This window comes from Haliotis rubra, unplaced genomic scaffold, assembly GCF_003918875.1.
Source record: "Haliotis rubra isolate DU_JTF1 unplaced genomic scaffold, ASM391887v1 Scf61, whole genome shotgun sequence".
Lineage (NCBI taxonomy): Eukaryota > Metazoa > Mollusca > Gastropoda > Lepetellida > Haliotidae > Haliotis > Haliotis rubra.
The window spans coordinates 855,923-873,267 of NW_025767313.1; the positions used below are offsets into that span (position 1 = coordinate 855,923).

A 17,345-nucleotide genomic window follows, 5' to 3' on the forward strand; every position below is an offset into this window, starting at 1 on the left:
ACAGAGATGTCTGGGTATGTCACACAGACCCTGAACCACATATACCCAAGCAGTCCATGCAAGTCTATAACAGTTGGCAAGTCTAGGCTACATCATGTTTGTAACTGATGAAAATGAAGAGTCTGTGGGCTACTTGTTATTATATAAAATTAAGATATTTTAACAACTGATTTTTCTGAAATATTTCTAGGACGAGACAGTGACTTAGCTTCCCAAATAGGCTACATCTACTATCTGAAATGAACATGTTTTATAGATTGTTTTTCTTCTAAATTATAATCATAAAATATAATAAAAGAGAGCCCAGAGACTTTCTTCATTTCCTGAAGCTGGAAATCTAGACTTGCCACATAATCTAAACTTGCATGGGCTTTTTGGGACATGTTTGTTTCAGGGTCTGTATGACAGACTACTTCCCAAACAAAACTATGGTCTTCTGGTATTGTATGGACCCAGAATATTTTCTATTGATTATGATCCGGTGTATGAGAGAGCAACAATGTTTTTCACATACTGCTTTCAATGCGAGTCTGATAATCTGGTGCCTCCAGTCCCAGAATCTTCACGTCATTAGTGATGAGGGGTCGAGTGACTGCAGCTCCCGACATATTTACAAAGTAGTCCATCACCTCCGACAGGCACGGGATCGACTTGTGCTGAAATAACAGCATACAGGCTGTATATTCCAAGCATCACCATGAGATCTGAGTATGTCCAGTTTCCCTGACCACAAGTTCCATTTGTGACTTGCTTGTTATGAACACAAGGTACTTAAACAAAACAAATATGTTTAGTGAGCCCATTATGCACTGTGAATTATTTTCACCCTGCTGTTATTTATTTGATGTTTGTCAGCACACCTTAAATTAGTGTCAGAGAAAGAACTAGTTGTGTGGACTGTACAGAAATGCTGGGCATTGTTTAAGTGATACATTTGTGTGAATGAGTAGTACCAATTAAGGCCCAAGTGACAAGAGGTCCTCTTCACTACACTTCTATAAGGTAACAGTGACTAATTTTGATGTCTATGGTCTGACCGAATGCCATTGTGCCAGGGCACATAAATGCTGTTCCTTGTTTCGCTCATGACTTACTGAACTGGTTTCATGCTGTGGTTATTTATATACAGAAATAACACAACTGCCTGTATGTAACCGGCTTTTGACCAGGCTAACCAGTGGTTAAAAGCATGAGCAAGAATCATGGCACAAACCATCAGCTGGTCTTACACACACTGTTCACTCACAATGTCAGTCTAGTCAGTTCTTACAACAAGCACGGTGGTCACACACTGTTCACAATGTCAGTCTAGTCAGTTCTTACAACAAGCACGGTGGTCACACACTGTTCACTGTTCACAAGCATGTCAGTCTAGTCAGTTCTTACAACAAGCACGGTGGTCACACACTGTTCACAATGTCAGTCTAGTCAGTTCTTACAACAAGCACGGTGGTCACACACTGTTCACAATGTCAGTCTAGTCAGTTCTTACAACAAGCACGGTGGTCACACACTGTTCACTATGTCAGTCTAGTCAGTTCTTACAACAAGCACGGTGGTCACACACTGTTCACTATGTCAGTCTAGTCTGTTCTTACAACAAGCACTGTGGTCACACACTGTTCACAATGTCAGTCTAGTCAGTTCTTACAACAAGCACGGTGGTCACACACTGTTCACAATGTCAATCTAGTCAGTTCTTACAACAAGCACGGTGGTCACACACTGTTCACAATGTCAGTCTAGTCAGTTCTTACAACAAGCACGGTGGTCACACACTGTTCACAATGTCAATCTAGTCAGTTCTTACAACAAGCACGGTGGTCACACACTGTTCACAATGTCAATCTAGTCAGTTCTTACAACAAGCAAGTGGTCACACACTGGTGGTCACACACTGTTCACAATGTCAGTCTAGTCAGTTCTTACAACAAGCACGGTGGTCACACACTGTTCACAATGTCAATCTAGTCAGTTCTTACAACAAGCACGGTGGTCACACACTGTTCACAATGTCAATCTAGTCAGTTCTTACAACAAGCACGGTGGTCACACACTGTTCACAATGTCAGTCTAGTCAGTTCTTACAACAAGCACGGTGGTCACACACTGTTCACAATGTCAGTCTAGTCAGTTCTTACAACAAGCACGGTGGTCACACACTGTTCACAATGTCAGTCTAGTCAGTTCTTACAACAAGCACTGTGGTCACACACTGTTCACAATGTAATGGTCAGTCTAGTCAGTTCTTACAAGCACGCTGGTCATGGGGACATATTCATCGGTTGGCTGACAAATTAGTTCAATGTATTTTACGCACTGCATTTTCCACATTGATCTTGAAGCCTTCAGCGATGCGGATCACCTCAAAGTGGTTAAATGGGTTCCGTCTGCCAAACATAATGTAATATCATTATTTATTATGTAATCTCAATATTTATTATGTAATCTCTGACAAACATAATGTTAACTTTGACAAACACAATTTAATCTCTGAAATACATGACGTGAACTCTGACAAACATGATGTATTTTCATCGTTCATAATATAGACTGCCAAAACAAAGTCATAACATTGAGAGTGAGAGAGTGATCATGGTATTAGACAGCATGTAGCAATATTCCTGCAATATCATGGTGTTCACACATTGTACCATGTGAGGAATCCAAACCTTTCATGTGGTCAGAGTGGTTTTATATCAACATCAACACACTCTTTGTGGATGGCATTTAGAAGTGACACACATGAAGTGGGTCGACTTATGGATGTCAAGTTCTGTAATATGAGCTACATGTTTCGGAGTATATTCTTATACCTTAATCCCCTGTCCGTCTTTTTATCAGGGCACGCCAAACGAAGGTCATTTTGAAGGCGAGATGAACAAAAGAAATGACTACTTAATATTCATTTAAACATTCCTGCCATCCGTGTGCCTGATCTCATTTTGACATGCCTTGACATGTTATTATTCCTTAGAGCAGCATGACATCTACATCATCATCTTTCCTAGAGTCACACACGTACCTAGCATGTTCCATCTTCTTCGTGATGACGTAACTCCCAGTGTCCCGGAATGTGACGCTCTCTCTCATCAGTGTGTTGCCATAGTTGCCGCCACTGTTTAGAACTTTCTCTGCAATATCTCGTGTGATGCCAGAAAAGAACCATCTTCAAAAATTAAAATAGTAGCAAGATTAATATAATGCCAACCATAAAATGAAATAAAATTGAAGTATATAAAACGATATATTCACAAAAACATATGAGCCAACTAATTTCATTTACCCTGCACGATTGCATGAAAACATAAAGTTTTGCTTTCAGCGCAAATACTAAACATCAAAACTTACTTTTACAAAATTATTCAACATCTTCCTGTAAATTAAAAGGTATTTCCTGAGGAAAAACACATAAATAAGTGTTAGGTCTATTTAACAATCTTTACAATCTAAATGAAATGAAAGTCATCTGTGTCCTGTTTAAACTCATCAATGTTTAAACTCATCAATGTGGGTTATGTTTGTTCTAGTTCTTTGAAAAGTTTATGTGTCAAGTAGGTGTATACATGTATTCAACTCACGTGGGTATTTCGCTGTTGTCTGGGTCCCTCCAAAATCTGTGTCTCTGAAATATCAGGAATTACTTTAGTCACAACTACCTCATTGTCAAATAGACATCAACTTTCTTCTTATAAATTATCAATAATTGTTAAATCATATGTGACACATTCCATACATACACACTATATGGGTCAACTAGATGGCTATAGGTTTTTAACACTTTAAGGTTTCTTTACGGTATAACTCAATAAAACAGTACATTGATATTTCAGTAAGGAGGAAAAAAAATAAATTTCACAGACATGTTAAAATACTCGTTCCCTGAAAGCTACATGTACACCATGCAAAAAACAACTTCTAAAAATTGTAACATGGTTTTTATAACTTAAAAATTAAAGGGACAATTATTCAACTTAGTATGATCTGATTTTAAGGTCTTGTAACATACGTTGTTTGCATGTTCTAGAGGTTTCAATGTAACTATCTATTTTGATATCAACTTGAAAATAGAAAATACGGTATGTTACGTGCAGGTATCTTCAGTAAAGTTAGTACTGACTGACTGACTGAGTTTAGTTTTACGCCGCTTTTAGCAATATTCCAGCAATATCACGGCGGGGGACACCAGAAATGGGCTTAACACATTGTGCCCATGTGGGGAATCGAACCCGGGTCTTCGGCGTGACGAGCCAACGCTTTAACCACTAGGCTACCCCACCGCCCCAGTAAAGTTAGTAAACGATATAAGTTGGTTAGTGTGTTATCTTAAACATTGTTACTAACTGCATACAAAAAGGCCTTCATCTTAAGAAATCTAAATAAACGATATTTTCGTGGATTACACTGAAACCATTTCTTGTTGAACTCAACTCGGTAAAGAGAAAGGACTTGCGATACCATAATAGTAAACTCATTTAGCATGGTGAAAACTGGACAACATCTTACAAAGATCATTCTTTTCATGTCATAGTGGTAGCTATAATTATAAGGGTATGATGTTGTAACGTATGTTATATTTTTCATATTTCAAAAGAACACTGAAACATTACTTAAAAACACAGAGATAACGATGGACCCATGAATTTATTCACTGTTTGTTTTCAAGAATTATAGTCGATTTGGTAAACAGAAAATGTATGCAGAGCACATTTTCATCATTTTAATGATCAACTTCACAATGTTTTGCTATACTTAAACACACAAACAGGAAATATGCAGGGGAAAGTGTGCTTAGGGTAGATTTTACATCACTAGGTTATGAGTTAATTATTCTTGAACCGTTATGATAAATGTTAGATGCCAACATATTCTAGACGTCATGTTGTGGGCCTTGCACTTTCCTGTAACGTATGTTACCTTGCACTTTCCTGTAACGTATGTTACCAATTTGTAAATGCCTTTCAAGAACACCAGATATGGGTTTCACGCATTGCGCCCATATGTGGAAGTGAACCAGGTGAATGGTGTGACAAACAGACACTTCATTCACTGGGCTATTTCACTGCCCTGGCCACCCGTGGAACAGCTTATGTAACCCGATCTTCTTTCACAAAACATACTAATCTACACACTGAAATGATCTTAACCATTGATAAGCTTGATTTTGAAAACCATATGACATTCTATATGCTGAAATGACCTCAACCACTGAACAACGTATCATAGAATCAAACAACAATGTACGTACTGGATCTGCCTTAATTAGCCTGCTGCTCATAAACTGATGTTATGTGGACTATAGGCCTCTTCACAAAGCAGTCTAGACCATCAGGATATTCCAGTCAATACACCTACCCGTATGGCTTTTATTACTGATTATACTTATACTAATGGTTGCTGGCTGCTGATCTGCTGTTTTGGGAAGTACTTCTCAAATTCCCGAATATGCAGTTATCTAGTTGTTGGATTGAAACTGACAACAACAGGTTGATCTGTGCTTTACAATGTAAGGCATGCAACCATCATGGAGTTTTTGTCCGCAGATATTACACAAGATATACAATCCAGCCTATAACAGGTTCTTACTGTCGGGATTTGTTTGTGAGGTCCCGATCCATTGTTTGATTTGAAACAGGCCTGTCTGTTCCATGTAATAGTCTTGACGTGACTCACTCAAGCGACCCAGCAACGGGCACCAGCTACCAGCAACAAAGTTGCATCACCGCACACAGCAGTACTGTCCTACACCTGTTATGTTAACTTCATTCCTTTCTGAAAAATGTTATAGATATGAGTCTCCTTATCTAGACTCTGAACAGATAGCTTCTTCCCATGTTGGTGAGTTATTGATAGAACGCATGGCAACATAATTGAATTGTTGTGAGAGTTTCTATGTTCATGATTTGAGTGGTCACGTGTGTGTGGTTATTAAACTGCCCAACCCTATCTAGCCCATCCCCAATCTTACCTTACCCCTCCCACTTCTATCCCCCATCGCACCCAACTTTGCCCCTCCCCCTCTATCCACAATCTCACCCCACTTTGCCCCCCTCTATCCACAATCTCATCCCACTTTGCCCCTCCCACCTCTATCCACAATCTCACCCAACTTTGCCCCCTCCCCTCTATCCACAATCTCACCCCACTTTGCCCCCTCTATCCACAATCTCATCCCACTTTGTCCCTCCCACCTCTATCCACAATCTCACCCAACTTTGCCCCTCCCCCCTATCCACAATCTCACCCCACTTTGCCCCCTCTATCCACAATCTCATCCCACTTTGCCCCTCCCCTCTACCCACAATCTCACCCCACTTTGCCCCTCCCCTCTATCCACAATCTCACCCCACTTTGCCCCCTCTATCCACAATCTCATCCCACTTTGCCCCTCCCACCTCTATGCACAATCTCACCCCACTTTGCCCCCCTCTATGCACAATCTCATCCCACTTTGCCCCTCCCACCTCTATCCACAATCTCACCCAACTTTGCCCCTCCCACCTCTATCCACAATCACACCCCTTTCACATTTTATACTCCCCTTAGTCCCATCGTACTCCACATTCCATTCATTTTTACCTATTTAAGCTACTTTCAACTTCTAGGACTTTACCTTCCACCTTACCCTTCAACTGACTTTAACCGCTCGACCCAGTATACTACCCGTCCCATTCCTCGTTGCCTAGTTCCAACGCGCTCTGAACTTCAACACTCATGTTTCATTCAACCACTTTCACTTGGGTAGCACCACTGCCAAGTTCCTATGTTATTTTCTGCTGGGGTTACCCCACTCCCACCGTCAGTCTCACAAGGTAAAGATCTTACCTGTTTTCCATCCATACTGCGTTTGTGCTAAGGTCTGTTTAGACGTGAAAGAGGTTGAACATGTAAGCAGGTTAAGTAACTAAACCTGAACCTGCAAGAACGTCTCAACAATGAGTACTACATACTTGGCTGTGTACATATGTAAATGTTTTGTGTTTCACGATGCATAACTGCTGCCGATTCAGTGACAAAACATAACCGTTTTAAATATATCAATTACCCGCGCAAACAATGGTTCACACACGCATAGCCACCCTGCAATTTCAACAAGGAAGTGACTTTGTAACAAGCATCTTTGTTATTACATCCTCACTCACTATCATTGGTCCGCCATTGTCCAGAGACAAGTGTGATTGGTTGTCGGGGAAGATAGAGGTGATGCTGTTGTCTGGGGAGGAGAAGCCTGTACCCACACTGCTGCTGTCGGGGGGCATCCGAGAAGAGGAGATGGGAAGTGGTGGGTTCTGGGACTTGCCCCTTACACGTTGTATGTCGTCCCGGATCTTGTGGATCTGACCCGGCAGAAGGTCAAGACCATCAGAAACATCGCCCTTCAAAGAAGGAAAAATAGATATTTAATAGATCTGAACAGTGCCTAACTACCATCGGGTTATTTGGTCTGTGTCTATCAGGATGACAGTTCACATTGTGGGATTGACATGCTGCTGCTGCTGTATATGATAAGGTTCGAAAGGGCAATATAGTTTCGTACGGCTACTACACCACAGGTCGCACTGAAACAGGAACCCCCGTGTAGCCCAAACCGAAGTGAGTGAGTGAGTTTAGCAAATCAAAACCAAAGGTTTCAGCTACGAGTAAAGTTGTTATTGAGCCAGATGAACATATGAGGTGAGGTGAAACGTCGTACTTGAGAATATTTTGCTCATATGACAACGTGCATGCGTGTGTATGTGCGACTGCTTGTACTAGGCTAGACTGAAGCTGGTTTTATAGTGCTAGCCCACTGAGATACCATGCCGCAGTGAAGCATAAATACCCCACTCAGACACATTATACTGACTCCGAGCCGACCAGTCCTTGTTGTATCCATTAATGCCGAGCGCCAGGCAGGGACCAACAAGTACCATATTTTAACGTCTTTTGGTATGACGCGCTCGGGGATCGAACCCGCGACCTTCCGCGGACGCTCTAACCACTACACAACGGTTGAAACATTGTGTTTGGTCACAGCAGGTAATTTTACTAATGTTGAAAGACCATCAATACCTTCAGCGAGTGCGTTGGTCGTCATGACGTTCTTGTGGCCAAGTTGGGTATACTGATGACCACACTGGTCACCAAATGGGCCTCTGTCCGTCTCCCATGTGCTACTACCAAACGTTGCCACTTCACAACGTGTGACAGTAATTATCGTTTCCCAAAAGTTTCACACCTATTATGATTGTATCAACCATTAAAGTCCAATGCGAGCTTTGGATTTGTTTCCCGTGACTACATTCTATTGAAAAAATATATATCTCTTCTAGATCACTTGCGTTCACCACAGTGCCTTACGTTCATACGTTCTGAAAGACTGAATCCCAAAGTGCAAGCATCTGTGTAGACGGGAATCTTTCCCCAACTGACGTTGATGGATCCATTGTAAATCGCTGGGGCGTTCCTTTTGTGTACTGTCTTTACTCAGATGGGGGTAAGGCATGTCAAACGTGAAGTCTTTAAACAATCTAAAACCTTACACACAGCAGTTACATCACTAATTTGTGAACATTTTGAAGTTGCATCATGCCATTCCTCCTGGTGAAATTTGTTAGATCGGTCACTTTTTTATGGAATATACTTTCTGTGTTCACCAATTATTACGATTATCTTATGTTTTACAGATGAAAATATAATGCAGCAGAGAGAGGTTGGACGGTCCTGGCACAGCCATGGTGATTAGGCTCATCAACAGCTCAACCCGTGAAGATCGGGATCGAGTGGTCAGACTTGTTGACTTGGTTTACACATGTTATCGTATCCCAACTGCTTAGAACGATCCTCATGATGTTTATCACTGGATTGTCTGGTCCAGACTCTATTATTTACAGACCGTCGTCATATAGCTGGAATATTGCTGAGTGCGGCGTTAAACAACAAACCAAACATCATCAGCTCAGGTACCCGTGCCGCCTGCACACTACCAGGAAGCGCTGTCAGGTCGAACCCACACAGAACTTTCTGGAGAATATAGAGACTTGCCCAAACCACAGCCTTCTGCATTACCTAGAGTATCAGAAGGACTGTACCCCCGATTGAAATCAAGAGTACACGCCTGATCTGCGCCAAGAGAGAGAGGTGCAAAAACCAAGGGCACTGGGAACATGGCGAACAGTGTACTTGGGATGGAGCCGGGATTCAAAGGCAACGTCTGCATATTTATCATGCTTTTTCTGAATCACATTGTTGTCAAAATGGACAGTATAAATTCAAGAACATAAAGACATTCATTGTCTATTTTTGTTGGCAGGGATTTCTTTGCTGTATATGAGTATATTCCAAAGTATTTAATTTGTCATTTTCAGGGTCGAAAACGCTACTAGAAACAACGAGCCATGCCATCAGGTCGGTTAAGATATGTTGTTTGTGCCAAGGAAGGACATCCACTGACAAGGTGTTGAATAGTCTCAGTGAATTCATTACATAATTGAAACTTCATTATCATTATTATTGTTGTTGTAATTACTCAACTTAAAGGGGCGGTTGGGTAATGTAATGGTTAATCCGTCCGCTCATCACGCTAAAGACCCGGGTTCGATTCCACTCGGAACAATGTGTGAAGCCAATTTCTGGTGTCCCCCGCTGTGATGTTGCTGGAATATTGCTAAAAGCGACGTAAACCTTACTCACACACTCACTCACACTTAAGTCGTTTCTAAAACATTTTCCTGAATATATTGAACCAGACACGGAAGAGGATGTCATGAAGTTTCTTGTGTAAAAACTAAACTGTTTGATAGTTTCTGCACTTGATAGCTTTCTGGATATTGATATTCACCTTTTCCTGTTCACATTCGGGGGGTTGCTTGCTTGCAAGTTTTCATATAATAGCTTTTTCTTTTATTATATTTTCTTAATAGATTTGCCCTCCTAATTCACGTCACAGTTGTTCAATAATTATTCAAATTGTTGTCCTCAACATGTCCTCAAGTCTGTTGATGGTGACATGCCGTTACACATTAGCTCGTCCAGCCGAAGATCTGGGTTGGATTCTTCATATGTGCATCTGTGCCGTGTTATTGCTGGAAGAGTGCATAAAACCATGCTCACTCAGACTCTGTCAGTACACCACATCTCACTTACATCCTTACCATGTTGTGTATTGTGTTGTTAAACTAAATCAGTTTCTTACCTGCGCCAGTCCAATAATGAATGCCTTCCATAGCTCTCGTTCGCTAAACTTGGTTGTCTGAAAGGATGGTAAATGTATTTTAATAATAAAAAACTAAGGTTTATAAGACCAGGTCATACCGATGTAATTACTTGTTTTACAGATCTCCCCTTGAAACTACCAGAGGTGGGATCGAGGATTAGAAATAGAAATAATGTACATATATTTTGTTATATCAACAGCTAATTCTTTACAGCATTGTGACCTTTATATAGTATGACCAGAAATTATTGAGAATTTTAGGAATATGTTCAATTGGATTTCTAGTATAAACAACCTTGACCAGCTATCAAGTGCTTGGTTTCATTCAAAAGAGACAACTCCGTTAATCCTTTTCATTAGTTTGTGAAGAGTTACCCCCCTTTGTTTACTTGCTAGCAGACGACATTTTCAGTGATCCTCCGTATGGATGATTTAGAGAAGAGGAAGTTGATTTTAGAGTATTATAACAAGGACATCAGATCAGCTAAAGTGATTTCAAGTAGAACAGGCATCCCTTTGTCCACTGTTTATCGTGTTTTATAAAATATTGCAAATGGATATGGCATTGAGCACCAGGGAGGCGCAGGTAGGCCCAGAAAATTGACTGTCGGTGACAGGAGGCGGCTTGGTATTCTTGTTTCTAAAAACCAAACGAAGGAGTTTAGAAAACTTAAGGCTGGATATGATTGATAGAGGAACTGTGGCTGTCTGTAAGGTGACAATTAGAACTGAGCTTCATGCAATGGGTTGGCAGAAAAATCGATGAATTCCATCACCGATCATGAAACCTGAACAAAAGGAGCAAAGGTTGAACTGGTGCTTACAGCATAGAAATTTTAACTGGGACAATGTGATTTTCTCTGATGAAAGTTCTTTGTGGCTGCTTCCTAATACACTGAAATTCAGGACCAAACAAACTGAAAACCTTTGTATCAGCGCCCAATGTACAGTCCGAAATTTAACGTGTGGGGCAACCCCCCTCTGTATGTGTGAAGGGAATATGAACAGTGAGCGGTACACAGATATTCTCAAGGGCCATTTACTTCCATCTGCTCACGTGTTCTATGGAAAGTTTTGGATTTTCCAGCAGGACAACGACCCAAAACATCGTTCAAAGCATTCACAGGCCTGGTTTCGGTCCCAAAATATGACATTATTAGATTGACCAAGCTATAGCCCTGACCTAAATCCAATATAAAAAGGTTGGGGACTTAAGAAGGAAAGTGTCAATAAGAAAAATCTGACAAATATTGCTGAAATGAAGTAAGATGCGGTCCGATATTGGGACAGCATGGACCATGACTTTCTAACTTCTTTGATCAGTAGTATGCCCCGCCGCATTGAAGCCTGCATTGCTGCCCATGGTGACTTGACAAAATACTAACTGTTCACCTGTCTTTGAATCTGGAGTTATGTTCTGCTATATTCACATTTAATACGTGAGTAATGAGTGAATTTTAAATAAAAAATTACAATCTTTAAATTCTCAATAATTTCTGGTTGTACTGTAACAATGGTATTTGTAAGGTACATGCATACTCTCCAGTCTCTCAGGTATGGTCTGAATGAGCACAGAAGACACTATGACAATGTCACTGTTATTATTGTGACAGGCTACAAGACAGCTAAATCTTGTTTTGTAATTCCCAAGGAAGGCACTAACACACTTTGTGTACAGAATAAAATTAAACGGGTACTTGGGTTACGCGACCTCATCCATCCCAACTTCCTTGATGAACCGAGGTAAGTAATATATACAAGAAGGTTGGCCCGCTACTTCCTGGACCATGGCTCAGCCAATAGTTGAAAGAGTCTCCACTTCCTCGTTCGTGTGCCATGTGTAAGGCGCTTGCGATTGCTGAAGCTTATCTTTGCAGCTATATAGGTGGTAACCTGGGGGTACTCTGAAACAGATCCCCTTCCAGGCCTGTGTTGTCATCCCGAGGAAGCCATTCGTTTTTAGGAATCAATACCATATTATATTTTCGGTCGTCCAACGACGAACTGTCAGAATTTTATAGAACAATACATGTTTATAACACAAACGATACGGCCCGTCCTACGATAAGAAATGTTGCTTTGGAGATACAGGAAGACTAGATGGCCTGATGCTGGGGACTGATTGCATGTCATCTGGCCCGGATTGGGAGGGTTGATGCTCACCCAGGGTTTGCCTGGTACAGACTCGACTATTTTCAGTCAGCCATAACTTGAACATTTCTTACTTCCATATATACCGTCGGAATATGTTCCTGGGGATAGTTAATACTGGTTATTCTTTTACAATGACTTCTATATTTACTCAAAGTCGTCACTTTTTTGGTGGAAGTGTAAATGTATGGGTTGACATCACAACATATATGAAATCATTCTTATTGGCAATTTGGATCAATATGATACCCGTGAGGAGCGAGAGAGGATCGGGCAACATGGCATGTATGTCATGAGACGAAACGTTTATTTGTAACGTAGAACGTAAATCAATATCTACGGTACCATCTACGTGCTGGGATAACTGCCGGTACACTACGGCGCACATATATATCCCCCCGTCAATCGTCGTATCAGTTGCAGTGGACATTTTGTGATTCTTGGTGCAAAGCTGCTTCCAGCTCATGCTGATTTTGAACCGCTGCGTGTATCCGCCAGCCGATAAAGTCTCAAATGTGCTCCATGGAGTTCAGGTCTGGACTTATGACGGACCACGGGAGGTAATTCACTGTAATATTCTGAAAAAGCTGTCACTGCACGAGGACGGTGTGGCCTGGGGTTGCCATCCATATATACAGGCATGGTAGCAAGAGGATGATTATCAACACAGTGTACAACAACTGGATCAGTAATGCCTGGATATACCGTCATGTTTACAGTCATAATACATCCCCACACCAAGGTGGAACCTCCACCAAAGGCAACAGTTGGTTGAATGTCTTTTGCTGCAGATGCTGTCTTTCGCTGCCTTAAAACTCTAAAGCGTCCGTCAGTTTCATGAAGAAGTAATGGGCTTTCATCAGACCAATGTATTCTTCGCTAAGTCCTCAGATTCCACCGTTGCCGTGCTAAGCACTAAGCCAAAAGTCTTTGTTTGTAATGATCGCTCGGTAGAGGACGTTTAATGACCCTTCTAGAGTTGTGCCCGGCTCTCCTTAGGCGATTAAGGAAATGGTAACCAGTGGCTTTTCATAACAGTGTTTGTGGCAAGTGGTTTCCGTCTTCTTGTGAGCCTCACTAGTGCATTGTCTTCACGATCTGACGTCACCCTGGGCCGTCAAGAACGTGGGCGATCCTTCATCTCATTGGTTTCCCTGTATTTTCTGACCAAACGACTGACAACTGTGTAGTGGACATTCAGTTCCCGACCATATGCTTTGAAGGACAGTCCGGAGATATGCATGCTTATAACTTGCCGTCTCTGGCCATCTGATAATCTTTCTTGTACCATTGTGGCAGAAAACTGCAGGTTATATGCAGGTTATATGCACAAACCGCACTTTTGAAAATTCGTGGGTTGCTTCTTGGCATGCTCCATAGGGTGTGTTTGGGAGACACTGTCCACCAAGTACACTTGCAATAATTTCTTAAATGAACGTTATTATCATACGTATCATTACAAACTAGCTAAACATTAACATGTTTTTGTTAGCGGTCATCCCATTTAGGGGTGTTAGATATTGTTATCCGATACGCATGGCGTCCCTAACGCGCGTCCTAGCCGTCATGTGTCGAAAACAATGCACTAAGAGCATCTTAATACCGTTCTCACTCATTCATCCAAATATTTTTTTAAATTATTTTTTATTACGAACATCCCTGTTACAAATATGGATTCCTGTCCAGGGAAGCAGGGGCCCTTTGTAGTTAATACTTGTGTTAGTTTGGAGTTTTCATAATTATAATCAAATCAGTAGCAGCCGTGATATGAGGGAAACGCTGTTTAATATAGTGCTGGACGTATTCTCGCCCCGTGCTCCTACGAGGGGAGTATTGATTAGAAACAGTAGACACGATATTTCCGATAGTTAGCTCCAGGCAGTGAATTCTTCCCAGGCATTCAACATGGTACTTACCCTAAACTTGTTGAGTCGTTTGGTGGTGTACAGGTCGAATCTATAACCCTTCTTCTCATCACTCTCCCCCGTCCTGTACTTGGTATCGGAGCCAAGCTGAAGCACGCCAATATGCTGCAACAAAGGAACAGCCCAGATCATCTATAGCCATATCGTGAAGACGTGTCTCGAAAACCGCTCTCGACGAAGACGAAAAGTTGTTCCAAAATCAAACACAAATCAAGAAAAATTGAAGCCATCCATCACAAAAGGTATTAATATTGAACTGAACGAACATTTATTGAAATATCTACACAAGTTTGCAAATCTTGTGCCGCGAGTTGGACTCATATGACTTTAATTGCTGTCTGAAAATTTTCAACGGTGGCTCAATACAACGAGGCTGGTAATTTCGTCGAAGCAGTCATGACACAGCCAGATGTGACCGAATATATTGAAGTTAATTGTGAGCCTAGAATTCCTGACGAAGATTTACGGGACAAGTAACGCTGACATTCTAGCCGCCATTGAACATATGAGAATACAGTTCACGAAACAGTTATGAGAGAATGAAGATAGGGCGGCCCGTAAACTCGCCGCAGCACCCAAGAAAGAAACCGAGGCTCTTAAACGCGACTTTGACGCACAAATCCCAATCCTAGTGGATAAAATCAGGCATATTGAAAGTGACCAAATTGCTGCACAAACTGAAATTAAAGCAAATAAAGACAGTGTCGACGCCAAAATTAATTCGTTGGAATCTAAGCTTTCTAAGGTGGTTAAACGATCAAATCCGGCAGTGATTCACGAATGCTCTGTTGTAATACGAAATTTAGCGGCGGACAAGAACGAATCCAACACTTCGGGTGTCATCTGTCAGTTGGTAAAAAAACTCATACGCGATGAACTGGAATCAGTCCGTGCAACGTGTGCAGAACGCAAGAAGCGGAGGCGCCGGTAAACCGGGTGTTGTGGTTGTCAGGCTAGAATCACGTGATCAGCAAAAACTGTTATTGCAACACAAGAAAAAGCTGAACAGAAAACAGTAAAGACTATGGTAAAGTTTACATTGACGCAGCCATGTCTCGCGGTCAAACTTGAGAACTGTGATAAATGAATGTGGACAAGGCAAAAAGTTGCGTTTTTATGGCAACTGACTGGTCACAGATAAAGAATAGGATAGTGTGAGGCTTGGTTATGGAACTCCTGTGGATGGTCTAAACATGTACATGTATCTAACAATAGTCTTTTCAGGGAGTCTGTTTTAACCGATTTGGACTGCGATATTTTTGAGTTGTGCGAGACAGTTTTGAAAAGCCGTGACTGTATTAACGTCGATGGATACAAATGGTATGGCAATAACCGCCGTACAGTCAACGCAAGGGCCAAGCGGGGCTCTGGGGGAGTTAGTGCCTTTTTTAAGCTAAGCTTTTTAGAATCTTTTAGTGTTACCGTACTAGATGCAGACACAGAGGACATGATATGGTTTAAGATCTCATCGCGCACTGCTAGGGACGTCAGTCTTGTGTTGTGCGTATGTTACCTGCCCCCAGCTGGCTTCACGCGAGCTACCGATACCTTCTTCAATAACCTAATGGAGAAATACTACCTATATCAGAACTATGGAACACCATGTATATGTGGCTTTTTCAACGCTCGTGTTGGATCCGAGAAAGACTATAGGCCTATTGCAGGTGTGGACAATATCGCCAAGCGTGAAGTAATCGACACTACTCTAAACGCTCAAGGTGCCTCTTTCATTGACTTTTTCGTGGATGCGAATCTATGTCTAGTCAACGGACGTGTAGGTCAACAGGATTTTACCTACATCAAGAACGGGTGCTCAGTCGTGGATTATGTAGTTACTGCACAAGAGGACTTGGTAAAATTCAAGGCCTTTAAAGTTATGAAAATGTCATCACTTATTGATGGGTCGAATATGCCTGATGTTGTACCCGACCACTCAGTATTGTTGTCAGAAATAACTCTGCCTTTGACAGTATGTGACGTGTCTGTTGATCGAGTGCCTGTAGACAGTGAGCAAGAATATAAACGTTATGATCAAAGCAAAATTCATGGTGATTTCCTTTCATGTGCAGATTGTGTTTCTCTTCTGAATGATACCTTCTGAAGTGCAGATTGTGATTCTCTTCTGAATTTTGTAAAATGGAATTGCATCTGTGTAACCAGAGTGATGTTGACGCTGCGTATGATGAATTTTTTAATTGTTTGTATGTTGAACTTGGTAAGGTTGGGGAGATTTACCGTCATAGGCCTCTTTGTAAATAAACTAAATCAGTTTATAAGCCATATTGGTGTGAAGTTCTAAAGGTTAAGTGGGATGCGGTCTCTACTGCAGAACGTGACTGGTTAAAGTGTAAATCGCCTTTTCGGAGAAAATCACTTAAAAGAGATTATTTATCTAAACGTAAAGCTTTTGACAAAATGCTCCGTTCACGTAAACGTTCTTATCAGAGACAGCAGCAACAAATTCTCCTTGACAAGTATAAGGATAAGGATTCTAGGGAGTTCGGGAAGGCTATAGGGAAAATAGGAACAGCTAACGATAGGTGTAGCTCTATTCCCTGGGTAGTTGTGGAAAATGGGGTTGTTGTCTCTGATGAGGATAAAGTTTTGGATAAATGGCAATCCGATTATTGCCAATTATATAATGGCGACACTAGTGATAGATTCGATGATAATCACTTGCATCATGTAGAAGAGAGTGTATCCTCCAACTCAGGTCTTTGTAACAGTGGTGCTGATTCAAACTCTTAAATACATCTATATCACGTGATGAGGTTATTCATGCTATTAATCGTGCTAAATATGGTAAAGCTCCTGGATTAGACTTCATACACGCATTAAAAAACAGCTACTGTATAGATGTGTTATTACGCATATTTTCATATTGTTTTGATAATAATGTTTGCCCTGATATCTGGCGACACAGCTTAATTTATCCTATTAAAATGGCCGATACAGACCCACGTGACCCGTTAGGGTATCGCGGAATTTCCTTGCTATCAATACCTTGTAAACTATACGCGGATATTTTAAATACACGTTTTTCAAAATGGTTGGAACAAAATAACCTTTTGGCA

At 41.3% G+C, this 17,345-nt stretch overlaps 1 protein-coding gene across 4 annotated transcripts in view; it reads right to left on the bottom strand.

Annotated features, from left to right (window-relative positions):
- LOC124255826 overlaps positions 1–17,345 on the bottom strand; it is a 71,508-nt gene that overhangs the window by 38,293 nt on the left and 15,870 nt on the right. For all 4 annotated transcript variants that reach the window (XM_046689767.1, XM_046689764.1, XM_046689766.1 and 1 more), the window contains exons 3-9: positions 14,263–14,376; positions 10,175–10,231; positions 7,143–7,376; positions 3,582–3,625; positions 3,026–3,169; positions 2,321–2,390; positions 515–656 (exon numbers count right to left, since the gene is read on the bottom strand). In XM_046689767.1, coding sequence (XP_046545723.1) covers positions 515–656; positions 2,321–2,390; positions 3,026–3,169; positions 3,582–3,625; positions 7,143–7,376; positions 10,175–10,231; positions 14,263–14,376 — 805 coding nt within the window. The remainder of the gene's footprint in view (positions 1–514; positions 657–2,320; positions 2,391–3,025; positions 3,170–3,581; positions 3,626–7,142; positions 7,377–10,174; positions 10,232–14,262; positions 14,377–17,345) is intronic.